Source organism: Camponotus vicinus, unplaced genomic scaffold (genome assembly GCF_025532165.1).
Source record: "Camponotus vicinus isolate PSW18456_S1 unplaced genomic scaffold, iyCamVici1.0 SCAF_6, whole genome shotgun sequence".
NCBI lineage: Eukaryota > Metazoa > Arthropoda > Insecta > Hymenoptera > Formicidae > Camponotus > Camponotus vicinus.
This window is the reverse complement of record NW_028141978.1, coordinates 7,770,155-7,792,549: the sequence shown is the minus strand read 5'-3', so window position 1 is coordinate 7,792,549 and position 22,395 is coordinate 7,770,155. Positions and strand designations below refer to the sequence as shown.

Sequence of the window (22,395 nt, the reverse complement as noted above, 5' to 3'; positions counted from 1 at the left end):
ATGAAATCATATACATACATAACATATAGTTTAATTGTCATTCCTTGTATATATAGTTTGTATATATGTTATAGTTTTAATTGTCATTCCAATGTACTTCAAACAAGTCGATTTATTAGAGAGATAAAATGACTTAATGTTAATTGCTAATTATAAAGAAAATTAAAGTGTCCCTTCTATCCCCACTTACTTATATTATTCGCTTCTCGTGTTTGACCGAATAGTCCACTGCTGGTAAGTAAAGGGAAAACGATACTCGCACGAGCACTAGCGGGTATTTGCGTTTGTTGCAACGTTTTTCCTCTCTTTGCAACAGCTACAGGCGGAGAGGGAGAGGAATATGAATCCGGGCCTGGAACCGGTGTTGTTATAGGAGTCGTATCTTTCCCGCGAGGAGAACTTACAGGAACCGTCAAACCATCGCCACCACCACATATACCTAGCCATGTTACCATACGAAACCGAAGCGTTTATATAAGATAATAGTGTTACATTTGTTAATTAACAGGATAGACTCACAAGTGCTAATTAGTTAAACGAAAATAAGAAAAAAAACACTCAAGCAAGAACATATACAAGCATTTATATACATCTTAGATCAAGCTTTGTGAAAACAGCACACAAGATGACTTTTGTTAGATAAATTAATATATCTTAATATAGACATATATCGGAATGGAGTGTAATTATTTCTTTTTAAATCAGAATATATAACATGAAAAATGTGTATAAAAATATAAGAGACTGAGATAATTTGTTTAAATATTCCCAAGTTAAAAGAAATCTTTAATTATTTTATATAATATACACTCCTTTAACTATAAAATCTTTTGATTCTAAATCTAAAGTTTCTACATGTGTGAAATATATTTTATTATATCCCCTTTTCTCAATGTATATATATATATATATATATATATATATATATATATATATATATGTTTTTTAATTATAATTATATATATAAAACATATTACATAATAAATAATATAAACAAAAATAATAGTGCTTACTAATTATTTTAAATATATTTTATATAACAATATATTAATTTTTAAATTATTAAAAATTTTTTTTCTTTGTTAAATCCTGCCCCATTATTTGTAGATACTTGTAATATATTAATGCTTGCTATAATTTGTAATACCTGATGTTTTATCTTGTCCGCCTTTGATATGTGCATGTTTATGCATATGGTCCGTGTGGATGAGCATAGCACATTCATCTGTGACTTCCTGATCATCAATATCTCCCCCGCTACCCTCTCCATCGGTTAATAGATTCTCCTATAAGTATCATCAAAAACCAACACTCAAAATAATTTTTTTTAATATTTTTTCAAAGCTAAATTTAAAAAAATAATTTTACAAAAAATAATATATATTTGTGCTGATATTAAATGTGTCAAACTTTTTTCTTTGATTTTTCTATAATCGTAATGTCTAATTAAATCGAAAGAAAACGCGTTAGACCTGCTCTTGTGTATATAGCATATAGCAGAATATAGCATATAAAGTTAATTTTTAATATGAAAAAATGAAATATAAAAGTACTTTACAATAATCAAAAAGATTTTAAGTTATTCCACATATTACTATTTATTAGCGACATTCATATCTTCCAAGCATGGTCGCACCTATACACCTGATTATGTGATAAATATGTAATATATATATATATTACTATATAAGACATATATAAAATTGCTGTATTAGACATATATTACAGATTGTTAAAAGCACACGTATGTGACAATTCCTACAAAAAAATATATGAAAGTGTCCTTCTCTGGTTTGGTAAACTTTGGAAATGATGTAGATAACTTAAAATACAATAGATAATTATTTTTTTATAAGAAAGTATTTTTTCTCACATATTTAATAAAATATATTCTCCCATATTTAAAATAAAAAATAATTTGTAATTTTAAACAAATATATATAAATATATATGTAATTTTGAACAAATATATATCGTGTCGAAACTAGGACTGATGATATACTTCGAAGATTTCGATATTAAAATTTTCGCAGATCGAAATTTCGAAATTTCAAAGGTTTAAAGTTCGAATATCAAAGTTTTTGAAGTAAACCACCAGTGTCCTAGATTCAACTTTTATATTACTATGATAAATATATATTTATTAAATTATATGAAAAAATCTGAATAAAATGTTGCAATTATATTGTTAAATTGAAAAATGTCTAAAAATTTTGATTTTCAATAATTTTTAATAATTTATATTTTAAATAATTTTTTGTGCATATATATTAATACACTTTTATTTACAATATTTTCAACATTTCTTATATGAATTAGCAAGAATATATTTTTCGACGTTTCGAAACTAACTTCGAAGTTGTCAAAGGTAATAATGAAACCATGCATTATATAAAAAAAATGTATCAGATAAAAATATCGTTCTTGATACAGTTAGATTCTTCGAAAATGTAATATTTTTTAAAATATCCTCCATTCGCAATTAATTTTGCAAATTTCGAATATCTTATAAAAATAAAAATTAAAGAACATTTATGCCAAATTTATCATTTATGTAACAATAATTGCTTTCTGAAATTGTATTTTTAAGAAATTAGCATTTAAACACACACTTATCTAAAACTTTTATATAACTTTTATAATAGTTATCTGAAATTTTTCTATATATCTCATAATTTCGAAAAATTATCAAAATCACATATATTCTGAGTTATCTTTAAAGAATTATTTTAATTTCTAAATATATATATGTGAGAGTGTATCCTTACACATTTCTTTTATATGTATATATATATTTTGAGCTCTATGATATATTTCTCTATAATATAATATAGAAGTATCAGAATCGGAAGATACTTTCATATGTTTTCTTGTTAATCAGTATTTAATAACAATTTTGCAGACGAAGAATTTTAAAAGCGTTTAGTTCAATTTTTTTTGAAAAAAGAAAATATAAACGTCTTTGTTATATGTATTGCATAATGGATAAATTCTGATAAAAATATTTTTTACTAAAAATTCTTACTGCTTTTCATATCGATTTCTTCCTCCACTTTTGTTTTATTTACTTGCTGAAAGAAAAAGTTACTAGCAAATTATATTTTTCCTATTGATGACTCTTCAAGATTTTAAATATTGAAAAGACGGAACAAAAAGAGATACAAAATATATATATTAATTAAATAGTCTCATATTGTAGATTTAATAATCTTATGCTATAGATATATAAATTGTATCCAGAATCGAATTTTTCATTATCAAAGTTTGAACATTTTGAATAAATTCACACACATATTTGTTAATAATTTTTTAATGAACTAAAAACTTTTGGAGATTAATTAAAGTCGTAACCTTGACAATAAAGTCATACCTTGACAATAAAGTCAAAACCATCTTTTACACACCAAAATAAATAATTAAATATTATTTTTTCAAAAACTCAACCAACTAAATATCACTAATTGATACTTAAATCACCAAGCATTGCTTAATTCATCTATGCAATATATATATCTTACCTCATCTGGATCTGACATAGCAAATGTAACGTTCAATGGTTTAACGTGTTTAGTTTTATAATTATGCTCCAATAGTAATGGTGTATAAAGTACATTCTTCCATTGTCTGCTTAATACAATGACACCCTAATGAAAATAATAATAATATACAATTTATATATATATTTATAGTGTGTAAAATAGAAACTACATTTTATGAAGATTTGGCCTTTAAATTATTACCTGCCGAAGTGTTGAAAGAAGCGGTAGATCGGATTCTTTCAAATTGGCTTCAATATTTGCGATTTCAGATAATAAAACGTAATTTTGTAATATAGTACATAATTGACAAGAGGGATCTTCCTGCAATGTTTTGGCCAACGGTGTTAATCTTCCGTAACGGCTCTGTGCAAAATATTAGAAAATTAATAAAAATGTCAATCTGGCAAAAAATTCTTCAATATATCATTATATACCTTTATGGGCATATGTATTCCTTGTACGTCCAATGCTTCTGCCATGAGACAAGCGACAATCGCGGTAGATCTACGATACATCGTTCTAAACATGTGAACAATCCGAATTGCAAATTTGTTACTGGGATTCATCCATGCATTTATCGCTGGCGATGCCGTGCTCAGCAAATTCCAATCCAATCTCGTATAATCGATCTTTCTCGTTATTGGGGTACGTGGAGGCGCGGCGAAGTTAAACCATACAGTTTTCAGCTCGATAACGCACGATACGGTATTGCCATTAGCTACTTTGGATGTGAGACTGTTACATGTAGCGCTCATATTCATTTGAGTACTGGCGGATACGCTTGCCGGCTTTGTTTCCGCCTCTGTAGTAGTTGTTGCGGACGCTATAAATAAAAACAAGATAAATAAAATGAAAAAATAATTTTATATCAATATTACTAAAAATCGCAGCTTTTTTTACCAGCAATATTATTATCCAATTCCTCTTGGCTCTTAATGCTATCCGTACAAAGTATTTCAGTTTCATTCTTTTTGTTATTGTCGCCATTTTCATTTTTTTCAAACTGAGATCTCTTCACTACCTTCAACTTAATTCCCTCTAAACCGCATTCGAACATGATAAATCCCAATCTATCCTCTCCGCATCCCATAGTAAATTCTTCGGTAGCTTGCGGTGGTCCAGTTTGTTTCTAAAATACGTGTAATAAATTATCTCTTATCTCTTTACGGTTCATTGAAGTATTATTCAGAAAGAAATCTGCATATACATTTGGCTTTTCTTTATCGTCGATGTGATGTAAATAATAATCGACACACTTTAACGGCGATGTCATTCTTGTGCATGTAAATAATACTTTCGAATAATGAGCAGGTATAGCAGTTATGACCGCATCCTTCAATATAGAAGATTCATTTCTTAGCCTTCTTAATTGAGAATGTGCTTTACCTATTGAAAAAGAAAAAATTTATATAACATAATGTATAAAACGCGCTCTTTCGCATATGATATATTGTATTAATTTATTTATATATATATATACCGATATTTAAAGTAACTACAATCTCTTCCTGTTGCTTCTCCGACGTCTCTATGTACACCGTTTCTCCTCCTACATCAGCTACTACCGCGGTAGTTTGATGTCCGGGTAAAAACACTTTGCTAATCTTGTTCACCTTCTTCTGATTCGGTAATGCAGCTGGTTTATGGAACATCTGAACGACCTCTCGGGCCTGTTTCCCCAGATAAAATCTAGCAGTAACATCGTCGAGACAAATCGCAAATAATGATACGCACGTCAGATCACGGATATTTTCTAACGCGGAAAACGATATAATCTCTTCAACAACGGATGCTTGTAACAATGTTAAGTTCAACTGAAAATAATGTTAAAATATAATTGAAGAACACATTCGAGAAATTCGTGGAAAGTTATTGATCTCATTATCCAAAATTATTATACCTTCGGTAAAATAATACTGCCTTGTACTTGTGTCGTAATACTTTCTTCATAAACATTCGTTTGTAGCGCAATCTTACCTATTTATAGAAATAAAAAATCTATAAATACACATATTGATCTTTGAATGATATAACAAAATGTATCGTAAAAACTAACATTTGTCATCACCTTGACCATTTTTAAGATTTCTTTCTGCTGTCGATCGTTTTGAACTAGTTTGGACTTGACTCCAATATGATAGACTTTGATCTTGTTTTAAAATGTTTGCATTCTCTACTTTGCTTATGCATTCATTGTGAAGATGATTTAAGATCGTTAATGGATGGAGACTAGCCAAGGTTGGTATAATACTATCGATGAAACGTTGAAGCGATTCTAGAATCATGGGGCTTAACATAATATCGACATCTCCTTTAAATTTGACAATAACCGTTGTACGTAATCCAGTTTCGTGCAATATTGCCAATAATTCCTCCTCGTTATGCATCGCACTATCCTCTTCACCTGCATGAAAATTTTTAAATTTTATCGAGACCATTCAAATGTACATAATTTTTTAATGATATCTTTTAACGTACCTTCTGTTCGATTTAAAGATACGTCGTCCCACAAGTAAGGATGTGTAGGCGTTTTATTAGATGAACCTACAATAGGTGAACCATCAGAACGTGTTATCATTTTCAACGATGTAAAGCCTTCGGTGACCGTTTCAAGTTTTGGCACGTATCGTCCACCAACATAAACTAATCTACCATCTTCCATACGTTGAAATACAGGAGTAGTAAAAGCGTCGCCACCCGCAGGTAATGAGGATTGATTCCAATTTGTACAGCGGACCTAACACATTTTGTTCCATGCTTAGACTTTATGTAAATTATTATTTTATTATTTTATGTAAATTATAATTTTATTGTTTAATATATATAATTTATACTTTAATAATTTATATATTATTATATAATATAAGTTATTAAAAAGAAATAAGATAAATGAATAAGATAAAACGAATTTATGTCAACAACAAAAGTACCTGTGTCAAGTGGCTGACGTAACTGGACATCAATAACGGCGAATCTACGATTGGCTTATTCACTTGCATGTGCAAATTTACAAGCGTGACATCTTCTTGCGACGATACAGCGGAGATAAAACTAGTCGATGATACCGAGTGACTATCCGAAGAGTCTTGTATACCGCGACCACTTTCAGTTGGATCAATTTCATTTTGAAAACTAGCGTTTCTGTTGATCCTAGGGCTTCTCTTTGAATTTAATATTTGCGTTTTTGCTCTCTCCAACGTATGCGCCTTGTCTGCCACTGAGTGATTCATATTGGTCGAGCTCTCGACGATAGACAAGTCTGATGAGAATTTTTTCTTCATGCTGTCATTGCGATTTAAGACACAACCAGAACCGACGATGGATTGGCGTAAGCTGGATGTTCGACTTCCACTTAATCCGTGGCTCATATCTTCATCAGCCGAATAAAATGCTTCCGAATGATTTTCCGATGACATAGATATCGTACGTTGCACCTTTTAAACATATAAATACGATAAATGATAAAATACAATATTTTAAAACTCGCGATATCTTTTACCTCCTGCTTCAGTCGCTCTTCCGAGTTTGTCCTCGCATATAACGAATGATGAGAATCTGATACATTCACTCCTTCACGTTGTTCATCTTTTTCGGTCAAACATGTAGATGCAGAGATATTGAATTCAGTTGGAACCACAGGTAAAGATTGCGGGCTACTCGCATATTCAGTTTCCATATTTTCCGTTGCAGTAAAATAGTCTACAGCTAATTTGGAATCAGACACGCTACTCTTGGGTACAGTTTCGATCTCCGGTACATTTAAAATGGATTTACTTCGTTCTACGTTCAGTTTAGAATCGGAATCTAATTTTTGAGGTAGCTGTGTCACAGGACTAGCGTCAATCAAACGAGAATATGGTACATCTTTCACATTCGGCCCACTGTAACACCGAAACAGATTTATAAATGTCGCCATAAACAAGATATTTCCATATGAGTATTAATTATATATTTTTCGACAACATTTATATTATATTATTTTTTTCTTTTTTTCAATTTTCTTAGCAAGTAACACTACTTATTTTAGCAATTATTTTATAAATTGAAAAAAATGATGTAGTTTTGTTCTATAAAATATCTAATTTTGAATTCTCTTGTTATTAATAATTGAACAAAATATTGTGTAGAGATTAAATCATATGATAAAATATATAATTGTGAATATATAATTGTATCTTCAGAAATGTTTAAATAATTTTAGAAAACTGTTACAAATCCCCTTAAAATTACCGCATTGATGTATAAGAAAATCTTCTGTCCAGCGGTTTTTTGTCGCCACTAGGTATCAATGGACTTGCAGACGCAACGTTTAATTTTGTACTAATATTTTCTTCCTTATTATGATCTGTCACAGATTTCGGACGTTCGATGCCTTTCTTCGTAATTTGCGAACCGTCTTGATTGAGTGTTACTTTTAATCCTGTCATAGGATGACATGTATCTTGCAAAGATATATCTTGTAAACTATACGGCGGTGTGTGGAATACCAATTGCCTATCGTGTAAAATAGATTGCCCAAATCCTTTCTCTTTACCAGGTTCATGAATCCTGAGAACAATAATAAAGATACATCATATATAAACAGAAAATATTATAATTTATGTAAAATAAAATAAAATATTTATAATAAAATAAAATAATATTTATAATTTAGTATATTAATATTTGTAAATCATTTATATTATAATTTATATTAAAATACAGAAAATATTCTATTATTCGTCAACTTAAGTCTGGACATATTTGAAGCAAGAAGGAACAAATATCCACCTGTAAGCGGCGATATTGATACCATCCTGAAGATCTTGATAGCTCGGCTTGAAAAATCTCGGTCCATTTCGATTATTGCCGAAGAATACGCAGCCTCCTATACAGCCGCACTTTGTCGCCTTTACCCCGCTCTCCTGCAGCCACAAAAACCACAAGCGTTTCGTTGCCTCGTCGTGCATCTTTAGATATTTATTTTGTACTAAATGCAAATTGTGCTCCGGAGCTGGGAGAGAAATCGCAGCTTCTAAAATAACCGGACCCAGAGATATCGATCCTACCTCAAGCCATATATCTGATCCATCGCCTATATACATGTATATAGGAAAAAACATATTAAATTTTTTTATTAATTATAAATTAAAATATATTTATGTTTACATATTAGAGTCATAATCACAGATACATACGAAAAATACCTGACATCCGACTGCTTGCATTATTATGAGATCTTCCGCTGCCTGTTGTATTAGTATTACTTGTATTTGCGAAGTAATCTGCCGCGGATACAAATTGTCGAATCGATATTGTAGGTAGAACAGCAGTGATGCCCGATTTGACCTGGTGCCCATGAAGATTACAAGTGGCAACACGAATTGGAGATATCCAGAATTGTATGGCGGTACCCGCTTCTTGTAGATATAAATCAACGGCATCTATAGATAGTCTCGTCATTCGATACTTAATATCCTCGGAACTCGGGCATCTAAACATATTGAAATTTAATTCGATAATAAATATGAATAAAATAAAGCAAAAATTTTCGACAAATTTTTATTCTATATATGAAGATAGAAAAAGTATACCTATAATGTTTGTCGACATCGCTCTCTGGGCATTGTAGGGGAGGGAGGCCGTGATGACATTGAAACGGTAAATTGGGTGGACGTAGACTGTTTTCGGTATTTTTTGCCATCAACAGGAAGGTCTCCAATGACGTAACAAAGTGATGTAATTGAGGAGAGGTGATTTTTCCGCTTAATTTGCCCAATTGCACTTCAATCAACCATGCATACTCCAACGTCTCCTGATCTAAGGTTCTTCCCTCGTTGCTAAACATAGCATGCCCTCTGACTTGTAGCGCGCTCAACATCAAATGTCCTTGATTTAAATGATGTTCTTTGCTCGACCTCGCCACGTTATCCGTAAGTAGAGCAATGGCGGGAGAGAGCAATAATTGTAGTTGTGTTTCTTTGTAACTTTTTCTCATTTCGAATCCGAAACGTTCTAAGATTATGATCGGACACGACGGGTCGTTTTCATTGCAATTCTTAATTAAATGAGCTTGAATGTCATGCATAGTAACACCGACGGTCACTTCTAAGGATCTGTAATCCCTCGGATCAAACGGCTTGGATTTTAATTCCTCATCTTCCACGGATGCCTCGACACTGCTATTTTGTATATCTTTATCTTTGCTTCTTTCTGCGTTAATCGGTGTTGAACTAGTTCTACTTTGTTGCATATCAGTAAATGTTTGATAATCTCCAAATATGTTTTCTTTTAAGTGCATAAAATTTTTTAGCAAGGAGCCGTATAAAATCAATACGGATGGGCCGATTTCAAGTTCCACGCTAACTTTATCAGGCGTTATAGATTGTGGATCAAACTTTTGCGCACCACTTCTTGCCCACTGTAAACCTGGTGATTTTCTACATTTAGGAATTCGCATAGGAGACAAAAGAATCTCTTCCTTTTCCGGAGTTGTTATATTGGCTTGTGGAGTAGGACCCAAGGGTGGACATAAATGATAAGTATAGTTGATACTCAACGCTACAATTGGTACAGACCAACAATCGACCCAGCCCGATTCCTTTTGACAAAAGTTTCTCCATTTCTTGCCTCTGTTCAATTCGTGCAAATGCTTTTGAGATCCATCGCGCGTCATGATCTTTGCATTTTTATCTAGTGATAGTAAAATAATACGATTGGTATTAACTTCTGGTAAATAAAACGAAAGATCAACGCTTTCTCCTTGAATCCAAAAACGTAATGGTATCGTAACAGGCAAAAAATCTACGAATGGAAGGTCAAATGATAAATCAAAAAATTCCCCGCAGAAAGCAATGTGCGCATTCTCTTGATTCTGGGACGAGCAATCGATCCAATTATATTCATTGCAAACTGTAATCAGTTCAAATTCTTTCAATAGTAAACTAAATTTCCAAGTATATGGAACAAAGTGTAGAATGTCAGGTCTTGCTTTGCTCGCCCAGTCATTGATCATATCTTGAAAAAAATCTTTGTGCAAATAGACTAAATTAGCAGTAGCTTTACATCCAGTTAAATTTAGTGTCCACTCTTGATGATCATTCCATCTGATGGGATAATGACACTTTACTCCAAATTCCAAGGTCTCACTTTCGACCAAACTTCGATATTGTAGACTAGTAGTAGCTTCCAAATGTAGAAGTTGACCCGTTATCTTTGTCGTATACCCATCCTGTAATACTATCCATGGCATTGTAATTTCCAGGTATGATCCTGGTCCTACATTAACATGAACTGCATTGGTTTCTCTATTTTTACTGAAAAGTATATCAATTGTCGCTTCATTCAGTGTCGATAATCTAATGTCGAACGATTGAACCTGTCTTTTATCTCCTGGTTTAGGTGATTTCGTAACCTTCAATGACTGGTAATTGTTAGGAAAAAAAAATTTAAATAGATGCTCCCGTTGTCTATCGGCCCATGGACCATAACTGAAATCTGTGCCCTTTCCACATTTGATATCAATACCCCATATAGGGGGCATCGCTTCAACCATATCTCCGTTTACCAATTGTATCATTTCGGGATGTTGTGGTACAACGCCTGGTTCGTCCATATAATAGTAAACCTCCATATTGTTTGAACTTAAAACAACGAAACCTTCTCCCATGTATCTGGGTGGATCGTCAACCATCCCGGTGTATTTTGGACTTGGGGCCAAAATAACTTTGAAATTCTCTGCCTTGCACTTGGTAAAGTGCATAAAATGATCGTGCCTTGATGCCGCAGGTTTTGTGGAATAAACAAAATGCGCTTCCTCCACAGTTATAGATAATGTAGTTGGTACTAAACGATTACCAAATACCAGTCTTCCCTAAAGAAACACAAATATATATATTGCAATATTTTTAAAAAGTTTGCTCAAAGATATGAAAAATTATAAGGCAAAGTAGAAAAAATGTTACTAACTGTGCAAATGTCTAATTTAATAACTGGTATCAGATCTCTCCAAGTACGCGCAATTACATGAGCTTCCTTCTTTCTAATGTTATCTACATGACGAGATACATCCATTGCATTGATTTGCGAATGACGAGTTTCATTAGCTGCATTATTTATAGACTCCCCGTCCCGATCATCAATATTTATATTGTGATCTTCCTCATCAGGAAACATTTGCGGTATAAGACCAAAAGATTTTTCCAATTGTGTGTAAAGTTGACAGCGATTGTAGACATGTAATTCGAATCCATTTAACATAACTGACAATCGTGTATCAGAGTGTGAAAGATCTATAATATAGAAAATTTTAATTATATTTTGTTTTAAGATTTATTATAATTTATTAAATTTATTATATTTATTAAATATTGAAGATAGTATTTATATACCTTCTGATACATCTTTGGGGACATAGCTTCTCCACCATCTAAATATAAGCCAACCATCCTGAATTCTAAAGCTATAATCCATTGTAATATAAACTATATCTCTAAACATTATTTTCCCACTTAAAGCACTTAGTGTAAAGGAACCTGTAGAGCAAAAATTAAATAAATACTTTGAAATGATCCAATATTAATTATGTTTCCTTACCAACTTTAATATATCCATCTCTAATAACAAATCGATTTAATAATTTTGTTAATATGTAACCAGCCACTCTGCTATTATAATAAGCAATATAAACAATCCAGGATATGGCAGATACTAAGGAACAAAGCAACCATATAAAGTTGCTGTCCATTTTAAGGTCATCCAGGATGACATGATCAGAATAATTCCAGAAGGCTGTTTCAAAGAAAGATGGGACCGTAACATTGTATGCTTCATTGTCTTCCATGATGTATGGTATTATTTCCTTTAGTCTGTTAAATTAGAAGTTATTACTCTCATAGCATTTCATGTACTCTCATTCAAATAGAAAAATATCTACTTAATACATTTTAAAAATTTTATGTATATATATAAATATATTTATATAAATTATTTAATTTTTATTGAATCTCAGAAATATATATTGAAAATATATATATATATATTGAAAATTTATTTTTAATTCTACCTAATATAAATTTATATCTATTTTAAATTCATATTATTTAAATTATCAACATAACTTATACATTCGTAACAATTATATAAGAAAATTAGAGATCTTCTAAAACATGAAATTAATAAAATTTGACATATCAATTTTAAAGTATATTCGATACATCGCGAGAAACTGAATATGCACTTATACATGTCTAATAAACAAGTTAGATAAATTGAACAACATTGATGTATTTATTTATACGTACAACAAAATAATATAATCTGGAATTTTTTGTCCTTTAAAAATAATTCGCCACAATAATAATATTTTTCTCTGCGTAAGACAATGTGCGGTTATCTATTTAATTTGAGCGATACATTTTAATTCGAGATTACCTTTATTAATCACGCGGATATAAAGTACATTGAAATTTTGACGTGCGAATCTCTTTCATGTTTTTATGTTTATCATTACAGTAAACCTGGAATGGGATATCAGAAAACTGTCATTACACTGAATAGCAACGAATAGTGACACGCATAACCACTGACATTAAATTCCATAGAGCCATAGATATAAAATACATAGACAGAGGACCTGGGATCCTAAAATGATGACCAAACTCCAATGAAATTCACCGCTCTCATTTACGTAACTAAAAATGGTGGCCGTGGCAAATAGAGTCTAGAGAGATCTGACCATAGACTTTTATGCTAAAACACGAATACGAATAGTATATAAAATTATATACGGATAGTATACAACAAAACTTGTGGAGTTGACAATTTAATTTTTCTCTCCGATTTCTGTCTAATTTTCTATTAAAAAATGTTTACGAATATAATAATATAATATTTACATTTCTATATATTTCTAAATATTTTTCGGTCATTTTAAAAGTTGTTAATCTACATCTCCATCATTTGGATATTTATATATTGACTTTATATAGACGAAGGTTATAAATATAAAACAATCATAAAGATCTCTTAAATAATAATTTAAATATTAATTTAATTATTTCATTGTATTATTATTATAATCTTTTAATGTTTATGTAAATATTTATTTTTTTAATTTTGTTGCAGACAATATTTATGCATATACATGTGATTCGCGTTAAATTCTCAAAAATTGTCAGAAAATGATACGTTTAGGTTTAGCTAGAAGCCCAATACTATTGGGCATACTTCCATTTGGTAATACTACTAATTTCGATAAACCTGCGAATAGCATAATAAATCCACTGGATGATAAATTTGGTTGGGATAGAGTAAAAGATATATTTCGTCTAAAGTACATCTATTTTATATATTATCTAATTATTTATTTGTATTGTAAAAATAATTTTTCGTTTTATGTTGTACAATTGTTATTATAAATAATTTTCTTTTACAGCCAAGAAGGTAAATATACAAAAGAATTGACATCTATCATAAGTATAACATTATCAGGTGGCATGTTTGGTATGGTCTTCGGTGGTATAACTGCATCTAAAAATACTGTGGATAATTTTATCTCAAGTAATGAAGCGACAAAATTTATTAGTCATTTTGATGCAAAATGGCATCTACAGCAGGCAGTCACTACAAATTTCATAAGGAAGGGTTCAAGAATGGGAGGAAAACTAGCACTTTTTTGTTGTATATTTAGGTAAGAATACAGCTTCTACAACCTCTAAATTTTATATAGAATGATTTATACTGTAAGTTGAAAATATATTTTTTTTTCTTTTACAGTACTGTAACAACATGCACATCGGCATATCGAGGAAAAATGGCAGTAGAAAATTATATGTTGGGTGGTTCTGTAACAGGATTACTATTTAAAATGAATTTAGGGCTTCGAGCAGCTCTTATTGGCATGGGGCTTGGTAGTATATTAGGTGGAATGTGTGGTGCTGTATCACTTGTTATTCTTAAAATATCAGGCATAACTATGGATGAAGTACTAGAGACACAAAAGCAATGGATAAATTCAAAAGATGAGTAAGTATTATATAAAAATAGTATATATTTCATAATTGAAATGTTAAATATGTAATTTTTTTTTAAATAAACTTTATAGTGTATATATATGTATAATTCAATATTTTTATTGTATGTAGAAATCATAAAATGTATCTGTTTATATTTCATTTTTCAGTATTAATATTTCTTATATTTAATAATTATAGGATCATCAATAAGAAGATAAAGGAAGGTATGAGTACTGAATTATCAGAAGTAAGGCAGCTATATGAAAACAATAAAAAAAGTCGCTTAATTGAACAAACGGAAAATATTGAAGATAAAACATAAACTTATTATGTAAATAAATCTTGTATATAGTTATATATGTGTGTTTTTATTATTCATCTATAAATCTTGTATATGTATATATCTTTATTATTTATCTGTGTCGATAATTAATCAAAGTTTTGCGCGAAGATGGCACAATAATTCAAAATCATTCTTTAAACATACAAATAATTTATCATACAATAAGTGTAAAGCTTGATGAATCTTTTATATCTTGTATATAAAAATTTAAATAAGAAATTAAATAGAATAAATAATATTTTTTTAAATATATTTACAGAATAGGTCAAAATATAATGTAAAAAAAATTATGTTTTAACTATTTAAAAAATATTTTTCATTGGAAATAAATGAAAAAAAAATTTTAATAAACATTTTAAGAACGTGGATGCGCAAGAAAATACATTAGAAAATATTCTCTACTATTATGCTTTTTATTTGATGTTATAAATTTCGTAATTTAATTTTTTTAATCAGAAGATGCTAATTCCTGAACCTTAGTTATACGCTTAGCACCTCTGTTTGGTGGACCCTTGGGTTTAGCGAATTTGGGCTGATGCAAACTGATTTTTGGATGCAATTCCTCTTGAAAAAATTCCTCCGTAAGTTCCTTTCCATCAGTTATTTCAAGCTATATAATCAACATATTTTAATAGCAAAAGTAATAACTCTCCCTATATATATATATATATATATATATATATATATATGTAATAGGAGATTATATGCACACACGATGTATACGTATTTTTGCAAATATGTCCCGATTGAAGAAAAATATTCATATATTAAGCTATTAATTACATTGTGTGTACATATGAAAATAGAAAAATATTTTATAAATTATTGACGTGGCTATAGGTCACATATGGCAGGCCTATTCTGTAAGCTCTGTAACAGACATGCTTTTAAATCTTAAAAATAATCACCATTACTCATTTAAGATATCGTCAAAAGAATCTTTATAGTTTTTAGTTACATAATTGCAACATACATACCTATAAATGGTCCTTAGCAATTACATACATCGTATGTGCACCTGGTATAAATATACATAATACTGAATGTAATATAAAGGGAAACACAAATTGTAAGTTTTAAATTGCATGATGCTTTATTATTTCCAGTATATTTGATATTGACAAGATATACAATATCCTTGACTTTAATGAGTCTATATCTACAATAATTGAGAAATCAGAGCTAAGATAAAATTAAAGAATTACAGAATAGGCCTGATATGATACTTAATTAAAATATACTAGGCAACACTGTGCGTCATGATTTTATAAAATGGAACATTGTCTGTAACTATTTTTTTTAGCACAGAGTACAAGAACTTAACTTAATTATTCTATAGCAAATGTGTGAGCCAAATTTCCTTTTATTTTCTCTTCCGCGGCTTTAGATAAACTATCATAAATAGAATTCTCTTTTATAATTTATTAAAGATAATAAATTTCTCTAAAACCACATATATAGACTTAAACATTATTCTGGCATATTTATACAATATAAAAAACATAATTGTGCACGGAAGAGAAAAAAATTAGAAAGAATTTAACTCACAAATTATTTTCACAGCACAAGTAGACCTAACTATTTTTATATTTTTCTATTTTAGACTAAAATATTTAAAGTTTATAAAAAGCTACAAGTATTAAAAAAATACAGATCACAAAAAATAGAATGCCTCTTATATATTTTGTTGCTGGTTATCAAATTTTAATCCTATCTGCTGTTTTCTTGCATATGCATTTAAATGTTTAATATTTTGGAGACATAGGACATATTTCAAAATAATAATTACATTAAAAGTAAGAATTTTTCATTATAATGTAATTTTTTAAGAATTCAATAAAGAGATAATTTTAAATTGATATTGATTGAAATCTTGTAAGATCTTATAGTTATGTAAATGCAAATGTTTAATATGCATTAACAGCTGATAGGACTCATCTCAAATCAGTCTTATTTCATACGCATACTTGTGTAGAATCTAATATTTTATAGCATTTATAATAGTGTAGAACATGATATAAAATTTTATATGTAGAATAACTAGTTTGTTATCACTATTTTATAGCTAAAATAATAATGTGCAAAAAAAATATATTTACGTTAATGTGGCGCTCGCGTATTTATCACTGTCCACTACGTTATCATCATATTGAAAATACGTATATAGAGAAGTTAGGTGAATGGCTTTAGCTCTATTTCTTTTCCTTCCTTTTATCTATATCTAGAGCAAATATGGAATTTTTCCCAACTCTCTATCCATCACATATTGTATACAAGTTATTACAGATCAATATTAAAAATATTGCAAATATTTACTAAACTCTACATGACTATTTGAATGAGCTTAAAAGCCAAGCCTTCAAAAATTCCACGTATAAAAAATACTTAAAATGACGTATCACTTTTAATAAGACTAGGAACTAATTCGGGATAATGTATTATATATTTTATATATATATATTTTTAGGTGTGTGTGTGTTTGTGTGTGTGTGTGTTTGTGTGTGTGTGTCTGTGTCTATGCATAGTATATCTAAAGACGTACGTGATTATTTTGTAGATAAAAATATATAGACAAAATTTCAAAGTTAACTTCATTTTTTTAATGAATAAATTTTTCAAAAATTTTTAGACCATCTTTTTTTATCTTTAATAGCACAATTATTAAAATAAGTTGTAGAAAGTTGTGAACTATGTTATCTCATTATGGATAAATAAATATAATATACTATTTAATCCTTTAACTGCGGGTATGTTTTCGCACTCTATTGACGATAGCCGTAATTAAAGAGTTAAAAAAATGAAGTTAATTTTGAAATGTTCTCTATACATTTTTCTACTTATTAAAAAAGCTAACCATGTATTGTTATCTTCCAAATAAAATAATTTTTGTGTAAAACAACTTTTTCATATCTTTAATTGCTTACGAAATAATCCAGCATGTCCAGCTTAAATTAGATTGTATGTGTGTATTGCATGTATTAGATTAAAGGAATCACATGTATATGTATATATGTATATATATGTATATATGTATATATATGTATATATGTATATGTATATAAAGTATATATAAAATTAAAAAAAATGAAGGAACCACTATATTTGAGTAGAAACGTTAAATTCTATAGATAATTAAATTACATTCACATTTCATTTACTCATCACATCACATACTAGTGCTTAAATGTCAAATATAAAATTTGAAAAATAAGACTTAGCTTTTAATGTCAAACAAAATCATTTTACTTCATCTCAGCTCATCTGTCAAATATAAAGTCCAAAAAATGAGGCTTAGCTTTTAATATCAAACAAAATAACTACTTCATCTCAGCTTATTTGTCAAATATAAAATTCAAAAAATAAAGCTTAGCTTTCAATATCAAGCAAAATAATTTTACTCCATTTTAGATCATTTGTTTTTCATATAAATGAATATTATGAATAATATCATAATAAACTTTTAAAACAATATGTACTATACGGAGTTGTATTGTATAGGCATCTCACATTAAGTTATTAATAGATATAAATGGCATTTCACAACAGAGAGCCTTTCATGTGTCTGACATTTTTGCTTTTATAATTTAGAAAAATACATTATTTAGTCTATTCTGCTTCATTAAATAGCTTTATATTTACTTTGACACATAAATTATTTCTAAATGTTGATTAACAACACTGAGATTAATATTTTTTATATAATGCGCGCTTTCTACTGCTTTTAAATTAGTTTGCAACATATATTGCAATCGATAATTTGTTTTAATATTGGAAACATTGGAAAAACCCATTATTTTATTTTAAATGATCCATTAATAATGTCACAATATTATATACTATAATTCTGGAATTCATAAAGGGAGCTATTGATGCGCAAAACATCACAAACACTTCAATTAGCAGAAGCAATAATAGCAGAGACAAATGCTTTAGGCCAGTTTTAGCTCAAAACACAAGATCGTTTCTGTTTTGATTTTTTCTCTGGTATGAATTGAGTAGGGGCACAAGGTGTCGATGGAGTTGCGGGAGTTATTGCAGCTGTATCTTTTATGCTTGGAGGATCTTCTAACATATCTGTTAACTCTTCCCCACTATTTACTTCCAACTGGGATTGCATTTATATAATACAGAGATGGTAGTTATATATGTACATATGTATACATATGAAAAATAGTTTAAATATCACATAAAAAAAATAATAAATAATAGTATGTAATATTATTTAAATTGATTTCGAAAAGCAAGTGTATAGATCGAAGATGTATATTACAATTATTGTTGAAGATTATTATAAGCATAGCACAAGATTATCATTTGAAGCATTTAATTTTAAGAGAACAGATAATATATATTAGCTCTCACAATCAGGGTTGAGAAGTAACACATTACTTTATAACAGAAAAAGTAACTTTGTTACATTTTTTCAGTAACAAGAGTAACAAAATTAACAAAATTATTTTTGTCATTACTTTTTTAAATTTATTTATAATTTTCATACAAATAAATATTCAACAGATATTGAAATTACGATAAAAACTGCTAGAACTCTTTTAGTATCTCATTTCTTCCTATTTTATAAGAAATATTTAACAGATAATTCGATGATCAAGAGGATTCAAAATTATAAAGATTAGCATATCACATATCTATTTACAAATCTATTAAAAGAAAACACTAATAATAAGAAAATTTTCTCTTCTTTATTTACAGCATTTAAAAATCTTAAAAAGGTTTCTTTGCAAGATTTTTAAGCTTTTCTTGTCAAAATTAATTATTATTATGAAATTATTACACATTTATCAAGTCTAGTATCTAGTAAGATCACTATCAAAATTAAATCGTTTTTATTATATTTTAATATAAAAAATGTTTAAAAATATCAATTTTAAATGTGTTTAGTTTAATTTTGTATTAACATTGAAAGAAAATAACACGGAAATTAATAGTTCATTACTATTTGAATAATAATATTGGTAATGAGTTACTTTTAAAAAATTGGTAACAAATAATAAGGTAACGAGTTATTTTTTATAATGTGACTTTCCCAACCCTGTTAGTTCTAAAAATTTTATATTCAAATTGAGAGACAAAAAGAGAGAGTATTGTGTATGTACATAATGTGCAAAAAGGAGCATGGGATGTATACATATGTGTGTGCGTGCATGCGTGTGTATATGTGTATGTGTGTATACATATACACGCATATTATTCATATACAATACATTTCAAACAATTTTGATGCACATCGCACTTTAACGTCGATATTCTATAAAATTTTTTTAAATTATTATTCTTGCAATAAACAATTATAAATAAGGCAAATTTAAGAATTAATTTCAATAAAATATTATATATAAAATTATATTAATATCGAGAATAGAATCGATAGCCAGAGATTTCTATTATACAATGTTATATTATGCCTGAGCACTCAAACTTTATATACAATCTAGTTAATCAATTTTAATACTTCTCAAAATATTTCAATTAAATACTTTCGATTTAAAAATAATTACAATTTTTGATATAAGAATTTTTATCTACAAATAATCCCAGAAAATTTCATTAAATAGTCACAAGAGATCTGGGATATTCTTTCTCTCTTTTTGTCTTTCTTTGGATATGCTTTGTATATGAGTGCTCTTAAAATCACAAAGTTCAAAAGTTTAATTAATATTACAAAATTCACAAAAAACCATATATGTGTTTTATCACTCACACACACACACTCACACACACACACACACACACACACGCACGCACGCACGCACGCACATGCACGTACGCACGCACGCACATGCACGTACGCACGCACGCACACGCACACGCACACATGCACGCACGCACACATATTCCACATTATAAAACATATATATATGATTTTTAGTGACTTTTGCAATTACACGCAATTAAAATTTTAAGCTTTTATTGTTTGAAAAGCATGTCCATTTAATTGCATTAATATTATCTCTATACTTAAACAAATAATATTAAAAAGATATTTATATTAAAAAGGTGCGAGAATATAAAAATAAAATAATAAATTATCAAAGGATCAAATATATACTAACCTTTTTTGCTATAATTACTCCTAGAGATTGGATAAGATCAAGAAGAGGTGCTTTGCATGATGAATACAACATTCTTTCTTTAATACTGCAACTATACCCTGGCATGCTATATATAAAAACTAAAAAAAGAAATATAGAAATTATTTGTACTATATGTTGACATGTAAAATTACTATATTTATTATTTATCATTTACCTACCTATACTTTCTGTGTAATCTCCTTCATGAGTATGTTTAAAATTATAAAGATGATATCTAGCAGCATCAGATGGAATTTTAGTAGGTAATTTGTCTAATGAAACATCACAAGCTGTTACTAAATGTATTTTTTCTTCATCCAATTCAATTTTTAATTGAACATATTCATGAATTCCCTTTTCTAACTCCATAATAGCCTGTTTGGCTTCATCCGTTACTGGAAACGCTACACCACTTAATGTCTGATGCCTTGTTTCTACACTGTAGTCAGTAGTCGCTGTAGTCTTTTTCAATTCAGCTAATTCTTCCTCCGCTGTTGTCAGTGGTACAGGTACCGTATCATTTCTCTTATGCTTGTGATAACCATCTAATGTAATATCTTCTGGAACTGTGCCATGTAATTCTTCTTTTATCGAAGATGTACCAAATTCTTGCTTCAATGTAGCTTTAGTAGAGGCATAAAGCATTTTTTGTCTCACTGGTGCGGTATCAGGAGACCAAGATATGAATAACCAATCATAACCAGAATCTGGTGACTTGGTATCTAATCTATAGAGGATATAAGCTGGCTGATTTTCCACAATTAATGGCTTGATCATTTTATCATAATCATCCTGCCACTTGTTTATTGGCTTGGAACTAGACATTGGAGTCAATTGTTCTGGAAAATAAAATAAGTAAAAAAAAAAAGAATATTATATATATATCTGTGCTTTTTAATCTCAACAACTCTTAAATTACGAGACCTTAACTAATAATGAGATAAAAATGCAAATTCCATGATTCAACAAAAAACTCACCATTCTCTATCGAAACCTTCAGTACTCGTATTTTTCCGTCACGGCATTTCGCAAACAACTTCTTCAATGCATCATTAGCTAAAAAAAAAATAAATCAATCTTATTACAATATTGTTAACGATGGTATTTTATACAAACGAATCGTTTCAATTAATTTTCGCCATAAAGACGCTTCATATGTAATAAGGAACACGTAATCACCTTTGATTCCTGTCTGATGTGACATTTTGCGAAGAGCTACAGCTGTTGCCGTGTCAAAATATGTCGGTTATTTGCGAGGATTTTTTTCTATCTGCCAAAGATTTTTTTTTTTTTGGGAGACGTAAATATCACTAAATTCTATTCTAAATCAGAGAGAAGACTGAGAGGTGTCACGAGTCGCGACCCGCTTTCAGATGATTCCTGAAAACGACACGCTCTCTGTGGACATTAAAAATGTGGAACTACCA

The 22,395-nt window shown here is 29.3% G+C and overlaps 3 protein-coding genes across 17 annotated transcripts in view; 1 reads left to right on the top strand and 2 right to left on the bottom strand.

The window, feature by feature from the left end:
- Positions 1 to 13,121, bottom strand: part of Tweek (transmembrane protein KIAA1109 homolog tweek) — a 28,256-nt gene extending 15,135 nt beyond the window's left edge. For 2 of the 11 annotated variants that reach the window (XM_083103427.1, XM_083103431.1), the window contains exons 1-21: positions 12,951 to 13,121; positions 12,114 to 12,385; positions 11,909 to 12,052; positions 11,487 to 11,809; positions 9,113 to 11,391; positions 8,717 to 9,012; positions 8,310 to 8,613; positions 7,770 to 8,087; positions 7,039 to 7,420; positions 6,470 to 6,973; positions 6,018 to 6,276; positions 5,596 to 5,943; positions 5,440 to 5,516; positions 5,020 to 5,353; positions 4,747 to 4,925; positions 4,440 to 4,668; positions 3,974 to 4,362; positions 3,741 to 3,902; positions 3,519 to 3,644; positions 1,148 to 1,286; positions 191 to 439 (exon numbers count right to left, since the gene is read on the bottom strand). In XM_083103427.1, the coding sequence (XP_082959553.1) occupies positions 191 to 439; positions 1,148 to 1,286; positions 3,519 to 3,644; positions 3,741 to 3,902; positions 3,974 to 4,362; positions 4,440 to 4,668; positions 4,747 to 4,925; positions 5,020 to 5,353; positions 5,440 to 5,516; positions 5,596 to 5,943; positions 6,018 to 6,276; positions 6,470 to 6,973; positions 7,039 to 7,420; positions 7,770 to 8,087; positions 8,310 to 8,613; positions 8,717 to 9,012; positions 9,113 to 11,391; positions 11,487 to 11,809; positions 11,909 to 12,052; positions 12,114 to 12,360 (7,288 nt within the window). In that variant the 5' untranslated portion in view covers positions 12,361 to 12,385; positions 12,951 to 13,121. The other 9 variants (XM_083103433.1, XM_083103434.1, XM_083103430.1 and 6 more) reach the window with 8 other exon arrangements.
- Positions 13,122 to 13,299: 178 nt separating this feature from the next.
- Positions 13,300 to 14,890, top strand: 140up (RPII140-upstream gene protein). The gene is made up of 5 exons (XM_083103443.1): positions 13,300 to 13,513; positions 13,644 to 13,851; positions 13,954 to 14,208; positions 14,295 to 14,543; positions 14,732 to 14,890. The coding sequence occupies exons 2-5, from the start codon at positions 13,700 to 13,702 to the stop codon at positions 14,853 to 14,855; spliced, it is 780 nt and encodes a 259-aa protein (XP_082959569.1). The 5' UTR covers positions 13,300 to 13,513; positions 13,644 to 13,699; the 3' UTR covers positions 14,856 to 14,890.
- Positions 14,891 to 15,270: 380 nt separating this feature from the next.
- On the bottom strand, positions 15,271 to 22,310 carry Twf (twinfilin actin binding protein). 5 transcript variants are annotated; one of them, XR_014439557.1, is made up of 6 exons: positions 22,148 to 22,309; positions 21,947 to 22,024; positions 21,148 to 21,807; positions 20,948 to 21,066; positions 16,976 to 17,128; positions 15,271 to 15,486 (listed from the first exon to the last, which is right to left on the bottom strand). XR_014439557.1 is itself a non-coding variant. In XM_083103440.1 (5 exons), the coding sequence occupies exons 1-5, from the start codon at positions 22,170 to 22,172 to the stop codon at positions 15,325 to 15,327; spliced, it is 1,044 nt and encodes a 347-aa protein (XP_082959566.1). In that variant the 5' UTR covers positions 22,173 to 22,308; the 3' UTR covers positions 15,271 to 15,324. The 5 variants fall into 5 exon arrangements, 4 of the variants coding, with proteins under 4 accessions (XP_082959566.1, XP_082959567.1, XP_082959568.1 ...); XM_083103440.1 differs by lacking the exon at positions 16,976 to 17,128 and having other exon boundaries at positions 22,148 to 22,308; XM_083103441.1 differs by lacking the exon at positions 15,271 to 15,486 and having other exon boundaries at positions 15,944 to 17,128.
- Between the last annotated feature and the right edge of the window lie 85 nt (positions 22,311 to 22,395).